Source organism: Camarhynchus parvulus, chromosome 2 (assembly GCF_901933205.1).
Source record: "Camarhynchus parvulus chromosome 2, STF_HiC, whole genome shotgun sequence".
Taxonomy (NCBI): Eukaryota; Metazoa; Chordata; class Aves; order Passeriformes; family Thraupidae; genus Camarhynchus; species Camarhynchus parvulus.
The window spans coordinates 66,160,584-66,177,425 of record NC_044572.1 but is presented as its reverse complement, the minus strand read 5'-3'; the positions used below and the strand labels follow the sequence as shown (position 1 = coordinate 66,177,425).

Below are 16,842 nucleotides of genomic sequence, written 5' to 3'. Positions count from 1 at the left end.
AAAAAAAAGAGAGAAATTTCAAACAAAACCTTTTATGATGTGAGAGTAAAAAGCTCATTATGTTAAGTGATATCAAGCATGACCAGAAAAGACCCTAGGGAGAAATTACACTTTCTTTATTGGATTCTGTGGGACAAACCAGCCTGGGAACTTGAAAGCAGAAGGAAGGTGCACGTGGAAATCACATCATATATTAAGAATAATTCCTTACCGTGTGAAAATTATTTGGAAATAGTTTTCAGTTAAAGTTTCTCTTTCTGGCAGCCTTTTCAAAGGGAGAACACTGAGGCAATGACCTACAGTAGCACTGATACAATGGCTGCTGGATAACCTCCTCACAAAGGTATGTGGTCTTAGTCCAGTTACGTGTCAACAGAGAAAATATAACGAGGACTGAAACTTGCAAGAACAAGGGCTCAGTTTGAACCTCTTTTATTTTGACTAAAGATAATGGTGAAAATTTAACACAGTTAAACTTCAAAAGTGAAAAAGAAAAGGTAACATAGTTAAATTTTCACTGTTTTTCAATTCAGTTTAATTTTTTATTGAAGTTAAATTTGGCCTAGAAAGGGTGTACTATTTCTTCTAAGGGAGAGGGGTTTAAGGACTAAGGGGCAGCATGCAGGAACTCTGCTATGGCTTTCCATGCTCTAGATTGACCGCCACACATTTCTTGAGGGCTTGCATCCTCTAAAAACAAACTGGAGGAAGATTTTTGCATTTAGTGACCACGTGCTGATGGTGACCACCTCAGTGGCAAATACAAACTGTATAACAACCTGATGTAGTGGGCTGCATTTCCTCCCTATCCTCAACATCTGGCTAAGAAGTCAACAATTGGACAGTTTTATTACATAATATTCTATTTGTTTGTGGATGTTTTAAAGGAAGTTGCATTTGCAGTACCATCTGCAAGTCACAGCTGCAAGAAAGTTTCAAAACACAATGCATCCTGGTCACCCCAAATTTATTATTGTTTAGTATATGTATATATATTTTCAGATTTGGTGCTTTGGTTTTTTGTGTCTTTTTACAACCAGAGATGGTAGCCAGTGATTAAGCCCACTTGTCCTGGATACATGGGTACACAAAAAAGTGTTAAATAAAATGGGAGAAAGGTGCCATCCTACACTAGGTATCTGTGCAGTATTTGTATTCTGTACAAGGTGCCCCTGACAACAAATTCATCACATTGGCTGATAAAATGAGCATCTTTAAACTTGCTCGACACAAATATCACAATCCCGTTAGCTTCAAGTACTTTGTGATTCCAGAATATTTTTCCACTCTGGCAATGTATTGCAGGCTGCTTATTCTAAAACAAAATTGAATCCTTAGGACTTTGAGAGGTTGATACTTGACTCCTCCTTATGATTCCAGAAGCTAATTTGTCATTTGAAACTAAGCTGCTACCTAGGCCTACTGCTGTAATTCTACTTTACAATGTTGAACATTCATTGTTTAGTAAATAAACAATGCTCAATTTTCTTTCAAATCAGTGCGTTGGAAGGATGCACAGTATTTCCTATTTATGTAATTCAGCTTAGAAGGTTTCTAGTTGACATAGTAAATATTGGAACATATTTAGAGCCATCTGGTGAGGGGATTTTCAGGAACCGGAATTTATTTAATGAGGGCTAAAAACATCTGGAAAGGACAAACTTGTGTCCACTCATAAAGGACTTCCTATGACCTCAAGCAATCCTGAACTAAATTTCCCAGGGCTAAAGCTACTGAAAAGTGCTGTGCATATTCTAGAACATGTCGTAGCAAGAAGTGTTTTTGCATATCCTAGTTTGGGAAAGCACTGACTAGGGACCACCCCAAAAGCCTTCCAAATCAAGATGGCAAATTTATTTCACAATTAATTTAAAGACAAGTAAAAATGCTTATCCAGTTCCTGCAACATGTTCTGCAGCAAGGACAAAGGTTTGGGTTTTTTTTCATTTTAAAGAATATTGGGACCATATGTCACGAAATGCTGGATAAATTTATAGAATATGTCTATCTCAAAATGTTAGTAATGAGTTCCAAGCAAAAGCCATAAATAGTGCTTTTGTTCCCACTAAATTCCATTACATCACATCTAATGCAATGTCTGATAAAAAACAAAACTGATAATAATAATTTAAATATATATATATGTATACTCAATTGCAGGTCTCCTTGTATCCACCCAGTGAGTCATTAGTGGGGAAGACTGAGGAAACTCAAGGTTTTATTTTAAATTACAGTTTTAGCACACAGTATTGTCCACCCTTCAGTACAGTTGTCTTGAAAGCTCATCTTGAAAGGATTGTCTTTTTCTTCACCATCTAAGAAATGATGTTAAACAAAAATCTGAACCACCTATGCTCTGATTTGGCCCAGACTAAGCATAGAAGGTGGCAGACTGAAACTTAGCTGGATAGCTTTACATGACTTCTAGTTAGGAAGTATAAGCTTGAGAGAAGATTTTCAAAACTACAGCTTTACACCCTAGCAGGACCTCTGCAAGGTTTTCTTCTTTCTAATGCTCACAATTGTCTTGAGTAAATTTGTTCCTACTTTGCTCATTGCTTATATAGGAAAGCACCAAGGTACTGCATGCAAAACTGTACACTCTGCAGAACTGGAAGGAACATGGATATGGAGCAATGTATTTTTACAGGATTTCTTTTGACCCCTAGAAAACTCCCTTTGTTAATTGCTTCAAAATAGACTCTGATGCTTTTGACTTCCACCTTCTCTTCTAAGTGTCTACATTATCTGGATTTTTTGAACAATCTTTGACTATTAAACTATTTATGAAAGTTGTGGTAATCATTAATATCCTACTACAGCTGCTGCAACTCCATCTTCCTGCAAATTCTGCTGCACCTTGACACACAGACCAGAAGTTTGTGTGTCAAGAGCACTGGGCACACTGCATCTTTAATAGTTTGAGAAGTCCATTTCATTATAAGCAATTAAAATAATTAATATGTTTTGAAAATGTGTGGAACAGTAATTTGGTTCAAAAATTTTATTTGCAGAAGATCCCATTTCGTTTTTATGGCACAACCTCCTTCAATAAGCTTAATTTTTTGCATCAAATCTTCAGAAAACCTGATCCACTTAAACCATCAGTAGTGTTGGAATGCAGCTCTTCAAAGTTTTAATTTCCAACATTTGAGTCTGAGATTATAATACACTTTAATTAGAATGCAAAAGAACTGCAGACAACATTGTTCACATCAGTAGCACATGTCACATAAATAACTTTAAGAGTCTCCTGTTCTAATGCGGCAAATGTCACTGGTAAGTGGTGTCACTTTATATTATAAAGTATGTGGCTTCATCCATCCAATGTCTTTTACTTACACAGAACACCGTGTTAGCTACTGTGTTACAACGGAACATTGTGAAGCATTTGTGTTTCACACCTCGTATAAACCAGGCTTCCTCGTGCTCCTTCTCCAGACTACACTGACACCTGCTGGGGAACTTCTGTCAACCTCAGAATCCACACCCTTGAGACTATAATCAGCATTTTTCAACTTGGCAGTGAACTGATTCGATTTACTGCCTGATTATGCCTGTATCTGCTGTATAGTTTGGCTTCTGAAAAAAAACCACCACAATTTTTGAGGAAAGGTCTAACAAGCCATAAATTATCAGAGAAGATGTGATGTTCCAGTTGTAACGATCTACCTTTTGTTTAAAATGCATTACCTAGTGTCACCATGGAAAGAAGCAGAGGAGGAACATATGAATCAGCACCCTCCCTCATTCCTAGGGATAAAACAATGTGGTAGGCCTTAGACATAAAACACTTCAAGAAGAACAGTACTTAGGTTTGTTGTTAACATAAGGCAGTTTGAAAAACCCCCAAACCCTTAAATACCTCTTCATTTCCTCAATTTGTTATTGCTCCTAAGCAGGGGCAGATTTTATACAGCAGTTCCAAGGAAGACACCAGCTTCTTGCTATGTGTGCATTAGAACAGAAAGACTAAGAAAATTTTCCAGTGGTTACATGACACCCCACCTCACTTTCAGTTCCAAAGAACATTTCAGCAAAATAAGCAGCACTAATAGTTAAACAAAAAGTTATACACATAGTCTGGTATGAAAAGGATTGCAAAACTCACCTCTCATACTGGAAGTTAAGTTAATATTGAGGACCTTTTTCAACTCCTTCATTGAAATCCAATGCAAACTTCGATCAGGTTTAAGAGGAATTAAATAAATCGTCAAGATTTTTAAAGCTGTGGAATTCAGTCAGGTAAAATTGCAAGTATAAGGTGAAACACTTCCTTCATGCACCAATGGCATAAAACTAACTATTAAACCATTGATTTTTCTATCTCCCAAATAGACGAGATTGTGAATAACAAAATCTGGAATTTTGCAAAGAAAGTTGCACTGTGGAGAACTATTGTGTTCAGACAGACCACAGTCCCACTTAGATAAAAAAATTCTGAAGACAGAAATCTTTATCAGTCAGACATACTGAGATAGTATTGGACACATCAGGTATTGGTTGAGATTTTTTTAAGCATTTGAACAGAAAAAAAGGTTTTCCTACAAATGTGGACAAGCTGCTTCAAAGATGATTAAGGTTTTCCAAGCACCTACAGCGTATCATGCAAAAAAAAGGTGAAAGTTACTAAATGAAATTACTTCAGAACAGGTATTTTTCATTTAGTCCCCACAATGAATAACATTAACCAAGAGACAGACAGATTTTCAAGAAGCGTGTTTTCAAATGATCTCCAGCATAAAAGCTTCTTCAGCATAAAACATTCTGAAAGAACAACATATTTTCAGTGTTAGTACTTACTAAGCTTTCAAAAACATCAGGAGCACATATCTCAGGTTTTGGAAATACCACTTTATTTTCCAGTGAATATCCAAATGTAGCACTTGCATCATTGTTTATGAACCATCAAATTTATGAAATACTAAAACCTACAGCTCCAGTGCACAGTTAATTAGATATCTAAATCTTAATAAAAATTATCAGTGCAAAAATAAAAATTAATTCAGTTTGCAATTATATGCATTTTGTTACAAAGATATTTGGGCTTTGAGCATATATACATCAAATAATCTGGTAAGAGAAGCCACTTCCAGTCTGCTCCAAACAAAACTATTCCACACCCAACTCTAAAGACAGGCAAGGACTAATTTTTTCTTTTTAAATGAAAAGTCTGAGCTTAGTTACAACATTCATCATGGGTACACAAGCTGAGAAATATTACACAAGTCGCTCTCTATTCAGATAGGAGTTGTTCAAAAAAGAGGCTTTCCTATTTTTCATGTGTGGGATCCTTTTGAGACATCTATGTTTTTTCCATTCAGAACAGAGAATTAACAACATTCCAGTGTGCCCCAGTGTTGGCAAATCCTCTTTTCAGTCCTGATACACAATGATGATTGATGAAGCTGTTGGGCCCACGGTAGCAGGCAGAGCAGCTTGGCAGGAATTCAGTGTTATTGAAAGAAATCTCAAATACTTATTCCATCTCCTCTACTAACTTTAATCACACTATCAACATGCTGCCAGGAATGGAGCCTTGAAACCAAGCCATAAACCTACACAAGCAACCCTTGTTGGTATATTACTGCTGCAATACAGGTAAAGTGTAAATTCTGTTTATTTTTACCTGTTTCCATTCTACATTGGACACCAGCTAAATTATGGAAAGATATTTCCTGCACTAACGGTTAGCTTGCAGCAAATTTCATTAAGGTACTACGTCTCATTTTCCTTGGTTAATGAACTGGTTGAGTTAACTTCTTCAGTTACACTGCTGGTAACTGCAAGTTTGGGATAAAGGAAAGAAGTGCAGGAGAGTATTTCACACATGCTGTAAAAGTTGGTAAGAAAGAAGATCAGTACTACAGGCATTTAACCACTAATCTGCTCATTTGCTATGCTGATAAAGAAACAAAAATCTTCCCTCAATTGCTTCATAAAGTTCTGACAAGCTTATCCTAAGTAAACCAACAGCATGCCAAATATTTAAGGTAAAACTGTACTAGCTACAAAGCTAATACAAAGACTGATATGCTTCTCATGATCACTTTTTTAGCTTGTTTTGGCTTTGCTTAGAACAATAAAAGAGATGCCTGAGACATTTACAGGGAGAAAAAAGAAGGAATTGTTGACCAAGCTTACCTTACAATTTTTTTGTTAACAAAAACCATTCAAATTGCAACTCTCCTTCATAATACTGAACACTCAACCCAAAAGTTTAAATTACAATTGGATTTAAAACGCTGTTGAGATCTTTCACTGGTTAATCTTCAAAGTAAAATACTCCATAAGACAAGTTTATTTTCTTGAAATCTACAAGCAGAATATAGAGTTTTCCCAGTGACTTCTCAGCTAACTATGGCTGGAATCTATTAACCTACTTTTTGGGAAAGGGCTGTGGCTGCACACCAGGATAGTTGATACTACATTAGTCTCTGTTTTCCCAAATGATACGATACTCTGCCGATGGGAGAGAACTCCAGTTTGCAACTCCCTGAGCTTGATGTAGTCACACAATTTTCAGCTCCAGCTTCCAACAAACAAAGAAATACTGGCATTCCATCTGCCCTGAACCAAAAAAGCATAGATAGGCACTTAAGTTGAAAGTATGCAAACCTTTTCTTGCCGTACCAAGCCTGTAGAGGAAATCCTCCTTTTTTCTATCAGTTTCAGCTTTCCAAAAGAACCTCAATTTAAGTCAGAAGCAACTGAGCATGGCACAAATCCAGCATTATTGAAAAAGGTCTTAAAAAGAAGCATATTTGGCCAGTTCCTTCTCCATCTCAGAATACTGCTCTTTGAGGCGCTCCATCGCCTTTCTGTGCTCTTCATCCACCTCTGCACGTTTGTTCTGCTGTTCTCTCATGAACTCCTCCCAGTGAGCAATGCACTTCTCCTCACGAGCCATCATCTTGTCTGCCTGGAGCTGACGGGAGGAAAATAGGAAGCTTTTAACCATCATTTCCATAGTAAAACAGGGTGGTTAATGAGAGCTACACAATGTTAAACTATCTGGAAACTAACATGAAAACATATGGAAAGGAGAAACTAAAAAGAAAACATTTATTTTTGTACAGGCAATCCAAAACAAGTGGTAAAATGTCTGCAATACTATTAATGTGATTGTATTAGCAATGATGCTATTTCTATAAAATATGACAACAGAGATACTAAATGTTTTGAAACTGGCAGCTAGTGTTTCTGCTTTAGCCAGCTAGCTCTCACTGTGATTAATGTCTTCCTTTATAAATAAGTTATTTTTCCCCTCATATTTTCCTACTGCTTGGCTTCTGCTAAGTTTAATTCCATTCATTATCTTATCCTGTAAAAAAAGTCTAGATATCTAGAAAAAGAGATCACAGACACATCCAAAGCACATGACAAAACACCATGTAATTCTGTGGATTGCTTGGGAGCTGTATTGACGGTCTGGCCCCCTTATATTACAAGCGCAGAAGCCAAAATAAACCTAGGCAGTTGTTCTTCCATTTGCTCCATGTCCCAGCAAAACAGGGGATAAATCCTTTTTTCAGCCTCTCTCCTTTTCAGTGTATCAGCAATAACTGTTTCTTATGTGTGGCATTTTTGTCAACTAAAGGCGCTGGGAACCCATTTATGTATTCTTAAACCCATTTATGTATTTTTATATCTCTGCTGTTCTTCAAGATCACACAGCAGGGGCTAAATACGAGACTTTTTTCAGTGCAGCTTTTGATACACTTTAACAACATTATGTCAAGATATATTTTGTTTGCCGTCAATACAGTAACATCTCCTGACAAGATACACAACTGCACACTAACAGTTTGACAGGTACATTACTTTGTATTCAACAGGTTTTGAAACATTGAACTTTTGAAACATTTGAAACTTTTTGACACATTTATACATCACCTACCCAAACCTAACCCTACTTTCTGCCAAAATCTCATTATTTCTTCAGAACACATAATTTCAGAAAAGCAAGGAAAAGGTATTCCTTCTCAAGTGGCTGCATTACAATGACAACTTTTACCTATATTTTCTAAAAAGTTACCTACACATTACTACTCCCATTTGTAAAGTTTCAAGCCAGAAAGTTGTACTATGCAAACTTTAAGAAATGCTACGAATCCTGGATACCTATAACTACTCTTCCACTACATATTGAAAGAAAAAAAAAGAGTGGAAACATCCAGCTAATACTTTTAAAAAGAACAGTCACCATTCTTACTGACTGTTCATTTTCTAAGTTATAAATTTCTTATTAAAGTTTTACTTCAAACAAACAGTAGCAGAACTGTAAGAATTTCCTACTCTCTATGAGTATCTACTCTAGTGTCAGACACAAGCAAACTCTGTCAGTGCTCAGACGTGTGCTGTTTGCCCAGTACCAGCGTTCAATTGCAACTGCACTGCCCATCTTCATCAGTTGCAAAAAAGGAAAGAAAAACATGACTATCAGCTTACATCCATGAATGCACAGCCTGTTTTGCTTGATAGCCATGGAAATGTCTTTGGTTTTTCCTGAACTAAATTATAATCAACAGCATTTTGCAAGTAAAGAGATAACACAGGAATACAATAAAGAAGTAGGATTGGGAATACATGAAACTAATTTAATGTATAATTTTCCAGGTTTTAGATTCAGAGCACATGTATTTCAAATAAGCAAAGTGTAGCCAACTGAAAATGTTCCAATGATTCGCATGTTCCTATAATATACCTCTTCATTAAATAACCCATCCACAAGTGAAAAAAACACTTCCTTTTCAACAAGCAATATATATAATATGGTCAATGTTCTCAGCTAACTAGGAAAGATTTACATTTCCATTCTGGTAAGTTAGTAGATGTTTTTTGTTCCACAGAAAATAAGCTTTTTTTATATTTAAGCTTTCCCTGTATGTGACAAATGTTATAGTCTGAGCTAGGAGGAAAAATAAAGCAAAGGAAATAAAAAATTAGTTTCCATATATCAAGAGATTGTAGAAAGAGTTAGCTAGATCATTAACTTTACAGTGAGCATTTTATAAGTGCAGAAATCACCCCAAGAGACGTTTTGCTGCCAGTATATAAGGTAGAGAAAAATACGTTTTTAAGTTTTGTTATACTGAAGGCGGACAAACTTCCTGTGAAGCACAAAACTTTTAGGTCACAAAATAAAAATCCATCCATCTATCCTTTACCTTTCTCACTTCACACTCCCTTTCTTGGAGTCTATGGATCATAGCATTGGCAGCTTGCACTGAAACAAGAAAATGCAGTAGATCAGTCTGCTGTTGGAAATCAAAGAAACTTGCCTGAAAGGGATTTAGAAGATGCAAAGCTGTTGCAAAGTGAAGATTATATTCCACTGTGTCACGTAACTCTGCCAAGAGTCACCTGTACTTGCAAAAAATGCTTCACAGTTACAACTTGAACACTTATAAAAGTAAGCAGGCTTATTGCAGAGCTCAACCTTTGTGTGTTCTAGAAGCCAAAAGCAGGAAGGCAGTGAGGTCCTCTTGTGCCCACACTCTTAGTGTTGCTGATGAGCTGGAGTGCACTACTCAGCACCTCAGAAGACATCAAAACCACTCTCAAGTCAGCAAGTAGAAACAGGCGATCAAATTCTAACTCTTGAGTTAGTTGAGGTTTTTTTTAAAATTTTTTCCCCATCAGCTGTGTATAGACTCCACATATACATCTTTATGCTCTTTAACATCTTTATGAGTCCATCTCTTCTTTCCCAGAGACTAACCCTGGGAAAACTTGTCAATGGAAATAGGAACTGCATTCCTATTCACTTCCCCCAAACTTATTTAACACAGAATTAAATACACTAATTTCCCAAGCAGCAACTGGATGCAGCCCTGTTATTTATATATACACACAATATATATATATACTATATACACTATATATATATTTATATATATACACAATATATATACATACTCTAGGCTTCTGCTGCTCCAGAGGTTCCCTGGCAACTACAACCATTCTGAGACTCCATTACTGAAGATGTGCTACACAGCTGGCCATGAGAAAGTCAGGGAGCAGCATCAAAGGTTCATGCCAGTTAGATGGTATTAGGATGCTTTGTTTGCATGACTAAATTTTAAGTTTCAATGCTTTCCTTCAATCCTTTTGGTGTGGAAAGCACCATCATTAACCAACCATATGCTATTCTGCATATGCCAGATGCCATATAAATAAGTTATAGGAAATTAAATGCTTATACATCATGCCACACAAATTGTAACAAAACCCACAGTGGCATGTTTCAACTGCATAAATTCGGCAGCTAAAGCTGTGTACCCACACTCTCTTAGAATCCCTTTTGAAGAAGCCATCCTGCTAGATGAGTAAGGGAAAAAAAGCACATTTAAAAATGAGTACAAATTTCAAACATTCTTCTAAAATCTGAGCAGTAAAGAAATATATTAGTAAGGATGAAACTAAAATTAGCATGCAATTACTATTACTTCCCAATTTGTGACTGAATAATAATAATAATAAATTTCATAGCTATACAGCAGAAAGTTTTAAGGGAGACACTATTATGCACTCCTGTGGGAAAATTCAGAAACTTGAAGTTCACACACAGCATGGTTGCAACAAACCAGGAAACTGAAATTTTGTCCACGGCTCTAGTCAATGTGGAACACTGTTTCCAAGTGAATAGGAAAAGAATGAGCTGAAATAGCTTCTACTTAAATCAACAAAAAACTCTAAAGTAACCTTAACAAGAGCTGATTGGCTGGACTACTACATATCAAAAAACATCCCTGTTGTTTCCTTTTCAAAGCTGCACAAAAGTGAGAACAAAGCAAATAAAGAATAGAAAATTACACAAGAGTGGTAATTTTTTAACAGATCATATTTTGAATCCAAACTACTTAAATTACTCCTCAAAATGATGCATCAAGAGCAATAAGAAACAACCTGCTTACATCTCTTGAAGGTTTCACTTAAATTGTCTTGCATTGCCTGCTCACACTTTGGAAGAACACGTTCATTTGCTTCAAAGATCGTATTTTTGAGGTTTTCAAGTACTCGCAGCTCTCGGAGGCCACGTTTTTCCTGTCACAAAAATGAAAGAAAGTGAGTAACTAGCAAGGAATTCCATTTCACAAATTAGACATGATTTCTCAGTTGATAAACCAATAGCTTTATCTCAAAGACTAGACCATTGTCTACGGAAGAGTTACTCTACTTATTTAACAACATAGATAAAATTGCCAAAAAAAGAGAGCAATGTTCCATTCTTCACATTAAAATACAAAAATCCTCTGAATGAGTCCTCTGGCCCTTGTGAGAAAAGACAGTATTAACTATTTACACACTGTGGGGAAAATGTCCTGTTTTGTATAGATAATTTACAGCATCTCTAAAACAACAGAGAGCAACAGAGCTTGAAAGCATTTCATTTTTATAACTTGGTTGGTTACTGAGAAATAACATAGTAGTGATTCTGCTTGCTTGATGTCTGACCTTCCATATTTAGTATGGTAGGAGGTGAAGACAAAGCAAGTAAAATTGTTTTAACTGAAGTAAAGGAATGAAGTTGACTAAAAAATAATATAACACAGGTGACTAAAGAGGCAGCTCTTCTAGATTGCTACTCATCATTATTAATTACAAGTACAGCTAGATCTTGCTTTATTGTCTAAATTTAAAAACTAATCTATTTTTCTGAAGCCACAGCACTATTCCCACTCTGAATTTCACCAGCATTTTACTTTATATTAAAACTCTACATAAATAAAAAATACTCTATCACATGAAGTGGGACAGGGATCACCACACCTGTCTTAAAATTTCAGGAAGAGAGCACAAGCAAGCAAAACTCCTTAATTAAAGAGGCTCTAGATTTCCTGAATGCAAATCTCCATTCCTTGCACACTAGCTGCTAATCATTGAAAAAATAAGCACTTATTTCAAAGTTAGACACAAGTGGAATTTTTGGGTGCCAGTGGTCCTAACCCCACTTAAAAGAAATTCTGAATTGCAAAAACTTAAATAATCCTCTGCTTTGCTATTTCCCCCCCATAAAAGTATAAACCAGTAACTAAATTTCAAAAAAAGATCTAAGAGTATATTAAATTTGTCTAAGAAACAGAACAAGACTTCAGGTGAAACAAGACAAATACATTAATTATCAACCTAAAGACACATGTTCTAATTTTGTCCACGAGTCTAATATTTTCTTTCCTATGGAATGACATTTAAAACTACTTACTGTATCCTATAGCTTAGTTAGGGAAAGCAGAGAAAAAAATAACTTATGACTCTCAAGCCCATATGATACAGATCTGATGAGAGTTTATTTCATATCCACATTTTGCTAAACCAGCACAGACAAAACAGACCTGCTTGAAATATAAGCTACAATCCAGGTTGTGGGGGGTGAGGGAGAAAGACATTTTAATGTCATTCAAATCAGGTCTGCATACTGGGATTTTGAGGTGTAGCTGCATTTTCAGTTACATTTTTAAATTCCACATTCTGTAAGAAAGAAAAACTATACAGAAACAGCCTTTTGCTGGCAGAGGATCCAAATTTTTTAAACTTTTGCTGCCATCTTGTGGAAAACAAATTATACTTTCCAGGCAAAGGTGTACATAAACACTTATACACATTCAGTACTTTAGCCTTATTTGCAGCCAATGAAATAACAGTTATTCAAATTTTAATAATTTTATTACTTTGCAAAAAGTGTTCCTCTTCTCTTCCAGTAGTATAAGTTCCTCTTGTGTAATGAAAATAAAAACAAGCAAACAAAAAACTGTGCTAGCTGAATCCAGCTGAGGCTTTAAGTAGCTTCTCAAAGAGATGTAAACCCACACTAGCCAACAATACTTTCCTTGAACCAACTGGATTTCTCTAAGATGTTAGGACTACATTATTCTCCAACATCAATATTCTTGCCAGTCTTGCGCAGGAAAAAAAAATAAACCAAAAAAACACATCTTCTTTTCAAAAGTTTTAAAAGAAAAAGACCTAAATTACTGCCTTGTTTGCTAAAGATGCAGACATATACTACAGGTGTGTCATTTTTGGAAAAAAAAAATCCATGTCAAGCCCTTTTGAACAAAGTTATGTACCTACTATGATATCTAAAAAGATGCTAAAGCTGTTCAAAGTTTCAGACCCTGCCAGCATCCAATAAGATACAAATACTTACTTCAAATTCTTTAACAAAGTAACGTATTTCTCCCTGAATTACTGGTCGGTGATCCAGCAGCCTTGAATAAACTTCCCCAACATCTAGAAGTTTAATGAAAGACAGAATTTTAGTTTTTCTCTCACTGTCACACCAGGTGAAACAACGCAGGCAGCACATTATACCTCAGTGTAAGGAAGGACTATTGCTCACCAAGTACATACAAAACCAAAAGAACACCAAAAGAACAGAATTTTCAGGGTAACCTATGTATCCAGCAAACCACCAGCTTAGATAAAACACAACAAACCAGATTCCAAAGACACCTTTCCACTATTCCAGATGCCAAAGACACCTTTCTGTGAAGGTGAACGCTCTCCTCTGCAGCTCAGCACCCTTTGTCTCAATCCTCTTACTCCTCAGTACAGCTTCCACATCTGATTCTTAGCACTGGTAAAAGACCAGAGCTAAACACTGCAGCTTAACAGAGATCCACGGAGTAAGTGTGGGAGTCTTCTGCAGTCTCCTTCCTCAATACAAAGGAAAACTGTCAGCATTTTCTTGTATTCTAGGGCCAGACTTGAAATTGAGTCTTGGAAAAGAGTATTTACTATTTAAATATATGTGGAGAAACAGGTTCGCCTGTCACAAAGAAAAAGCCTGCTAAATTCAAAAGCACTGTGAGAGCATAGCAAATACTGTTTCAATAAATATACAATGTAGTCCCAAAAAAACTTTAAGACAGGAAGACATCTTAGACATCTAAAGGACGCGTCCTCCTGCCCCATCTGATGGGCCTGTCCTGTGGCGCTACTGTATCCACCTGTGTTTGTTCAACACCCTGAATCCCAGCACGTTCAAAACGATGCAGAACGATTATTTAGGGATTTGGGAAAGTTATGACTGCAGTCAATAATGCATGGGCTGAGCCACTACCCAGTCCAAGCGGTTCTGAGCGCGGACTAACCACGACAATACCTGGGTGAACAAGACCTAAAGAAAGAACTTCCCAGGAAACTCCATGCCCATGGCAAGCGCCTCGGTGGCCGACTCGGCTCCCCGAAAAAAAGCCACAGAGACACCCAGGTTTCCAGTTCGGAGAGACAAGAGCCAGCTAAGCCTGCCAGGTGTCCAGCTTTAAACCCCAGCACCGCCGCCGCACCTCGGAGGGCTGGAGGGCGCTGGAATCCCGGAGAGAGCTGGATGCTCCTAGCAGGTCCCGGCGCACTGCGGCCGCTCCCGGGGCCCCTGGGCCCTCTCTCCGCCGCTGCCGCGGGGTTACACGGCGGGCTCGGCACCTCCGCGGGCCCGCACCGCTCCCTCCTTACCCTTTATGATGGGCTGGATCGGGGAGCCGGCGGCCGGAGAGTCCCGTCTCCTGTCGGCGGGCGGCGGGGCCGCCGCGCTGCCGCGGCCGGGGGACGCGGGGCCGGCCCCGCTCATGGCGCTCGGTGGCCCCCGGGCAGCGCAGCCCGGGCCACCCCGGCCCTGGCCCTGGCCCTGGCCCTGGCCCTGGCCCGGCCTCCGTCCCTTCCCGCAGCGCTTCCGCCGGGCCCGCTGCCGCGCCGTGAGCTCATCGCGGCGCGCCGGCCGCGGCGGCGGAACCGCCCCCAAGGAGCCCCGAGCGCTCCCGAAGCTGCGGGAGGCTCCTGTGGGGAGGGAGAGCCCCGCACGGGTCCGGAGAGGGGCTGGAGGGCATGGCCTGAGGAGGGCTTCAGGGAGCTGCGGGTGTTCAGCGTGAGGCAGAGGAGGCTCAGAGAGACCTTACTGCTCTCCACAAACGCCTGAAAGGAGGATATAGCCAGGTGGGGTCGGTCGCTTCTCCCGGGTAATCAGTGACAGGACAGGAGGACACGGCTTAAGGTGTGTCTGGGGATGTTCGGGTTGGACATCAGGAGGAATTTCCCCACAGAAAGGGTGATTAGACTAGACACTGCAATAGGTTGCCGGGGAGGTGGTGGAGTCACCATTCCTGGAGGTGTTTAAGGAAAGATTGGACGAGGCACTTGGTCTGCTTGGCATGGTGGTGTTTAGTCATAGGTAGGATTCGATGATCTCAGAGTTTTTTTGCAATCTGATTGATTCTCTGATTCAGTAATTATAGTAAGAGACATACATTAACCCAGTTTGCTTCTAGGTGCAGCAGACGTGAATAGCAACTGCTGGACACACAGGCTACAAATAAACAAAAACAAATAAAGAAATAAAAAAGAGCAGCAGTCTCTTTTTACAGCTATTAGAAAAAGCAAGAAATGACGTAAAATCCCAGTACATTTCTTTTAAAATATTTTCAGAGTACAAGAGAGGCTCTCAGTATGAGAAAAACTTGGAGCTCTCCAGTGGAGAGCTACAAAACTGATTAGGGGACTGGAACATTTCTTACAATGAAAGGCTGAGGGAACTGGGCTTGTTCAGCCCTGAAAAGAAACATCTGAGAGGGAACCTTTTCAATGTCTATCAGCATCTGAAGGGAGGGTAACAAGAGGATGGAGCCAGGCTCTTCTTGGTGCCGATTTCCAAGCAATAGAACAAGAGACAATGGGCAGAAACTGATGCACAGGAAATTCCACCTGAATATGAGGAAGAAGTTCTTTACTGTGCGGGTGACTGAGCACTGGAAGAGATTGTCCAGAGAGGCTGTGGAGTCTCCCTCCCTGGAGATACTTAAGTACCTTCTGGATGCAATCCTGTACCAAGTGCTCTGGGATGACCCTGCTTGAGCAAGGAGGTTGCACCAGATGAGCCACTGTGGTCCCTTCCAACCTGACCTATCCTGTGATTCTATGAGAGCATTAGGATATTTTCAGTATACTTCCCCTCCCTCTTGGCCACTTATAAATTACAGTATATTAACTTCTGTTTGTCTATTTTTTCTTCCTGCAACTCAATAATTTCTAGAACAGGTTGATTCTATTTAGGCCATTGCATCTAAGTTTGTTTCTTCTTTTACACTTTTTCTTTTTTTAATCTGCAATACATACCACACTTCTCAGTGTCACTGTATGGTCAATAAAGAATAAACTGGACCACAAATTCTGCTACAGCTACTGCAGCCTTCAGTGTCCTGAAGGCTTCCTTCCTACCTGGAATACCAGAAAGGTGCCAGTTTAGCTGGAACAATTACTAGTTTATTAGCAGAAAACAGGAGTAGTATGTATTCTTTGTTAGAAATTAGTTCTGCCCATGTTCTACTCTGCATAGCTTTTATAGATGGGAGCAATTGTGTGGCTCAGGAAAAGGGGGACTTTTTAAAAGCTATTTGAACTGACACCAAAACCGATTCTATTATTTAATCCTGTGCCACATAATAAAGGCTTGAAAACTGCTCATGGAAATTACTATATGGGGTTATTTTGACAATGTCTATAATCTTCTAAACTCAGGATTAAAAATGAGTTAATTGGTTTTGTTGAAACAATCTCCCCCAAAATCAGGCCAAATATAGCTGGAATCTGTCTAATCAATAAAATGGTTTTACGTTGGGATGTGTTCAATACTTCAACTAACATTATTATTAAATTTAGCATAATTATATAATGTAAAATAGTTTTTCACTCCCTCACTGTTACATAGTCTGTAAGTAATACATTAATTAGGCAATTAGTAGATATAATAATTACTTTAAAAATAGTTCCCTTCTACATTATCTATTTCCTGAAAGTACAGCTATTGCAACCTGTAAATTAGTATTTATGTTTTTCTACTTGATC

The 16,842-nt window shown here is 38.4% G+C and overlaps 1 protein-coding gene across 1 annotated transcript; it reads right to left on the bottom strand.

Moving 5' to 3' along the window:
• Positions 1–4,839: 4,839 nt before the first annotated feature.
• BLOC1S5 (biogenesis of lysosomal organelles complex 1 subunit 5) lies at positions 4,840–15,287 on the bottom strand. Its single transcript, XM_030943744.1, has 5 exons — positions 14,461–15,287; positions 13,154–13,236; positions 10,920–11,049; positions 9,171–9,229; positions 4,840–6,928 (listed from the first exon to the last, which is right to left on the bottom strand). The coding sequence occupies exons 1-5, from the start codon at positions 14,573–14,575 to the stop codon at positions 6,749–6,751; spliced, it is 567 nt and encodes a 188-aa protein (XP_030799604.1). The 5' UTR covers positions 14,576–15,287; the 3' UTR covers positions 4,840–6,748.
• Positions 15,288–16,842: the final 1,555 nt, after the last annotated feature.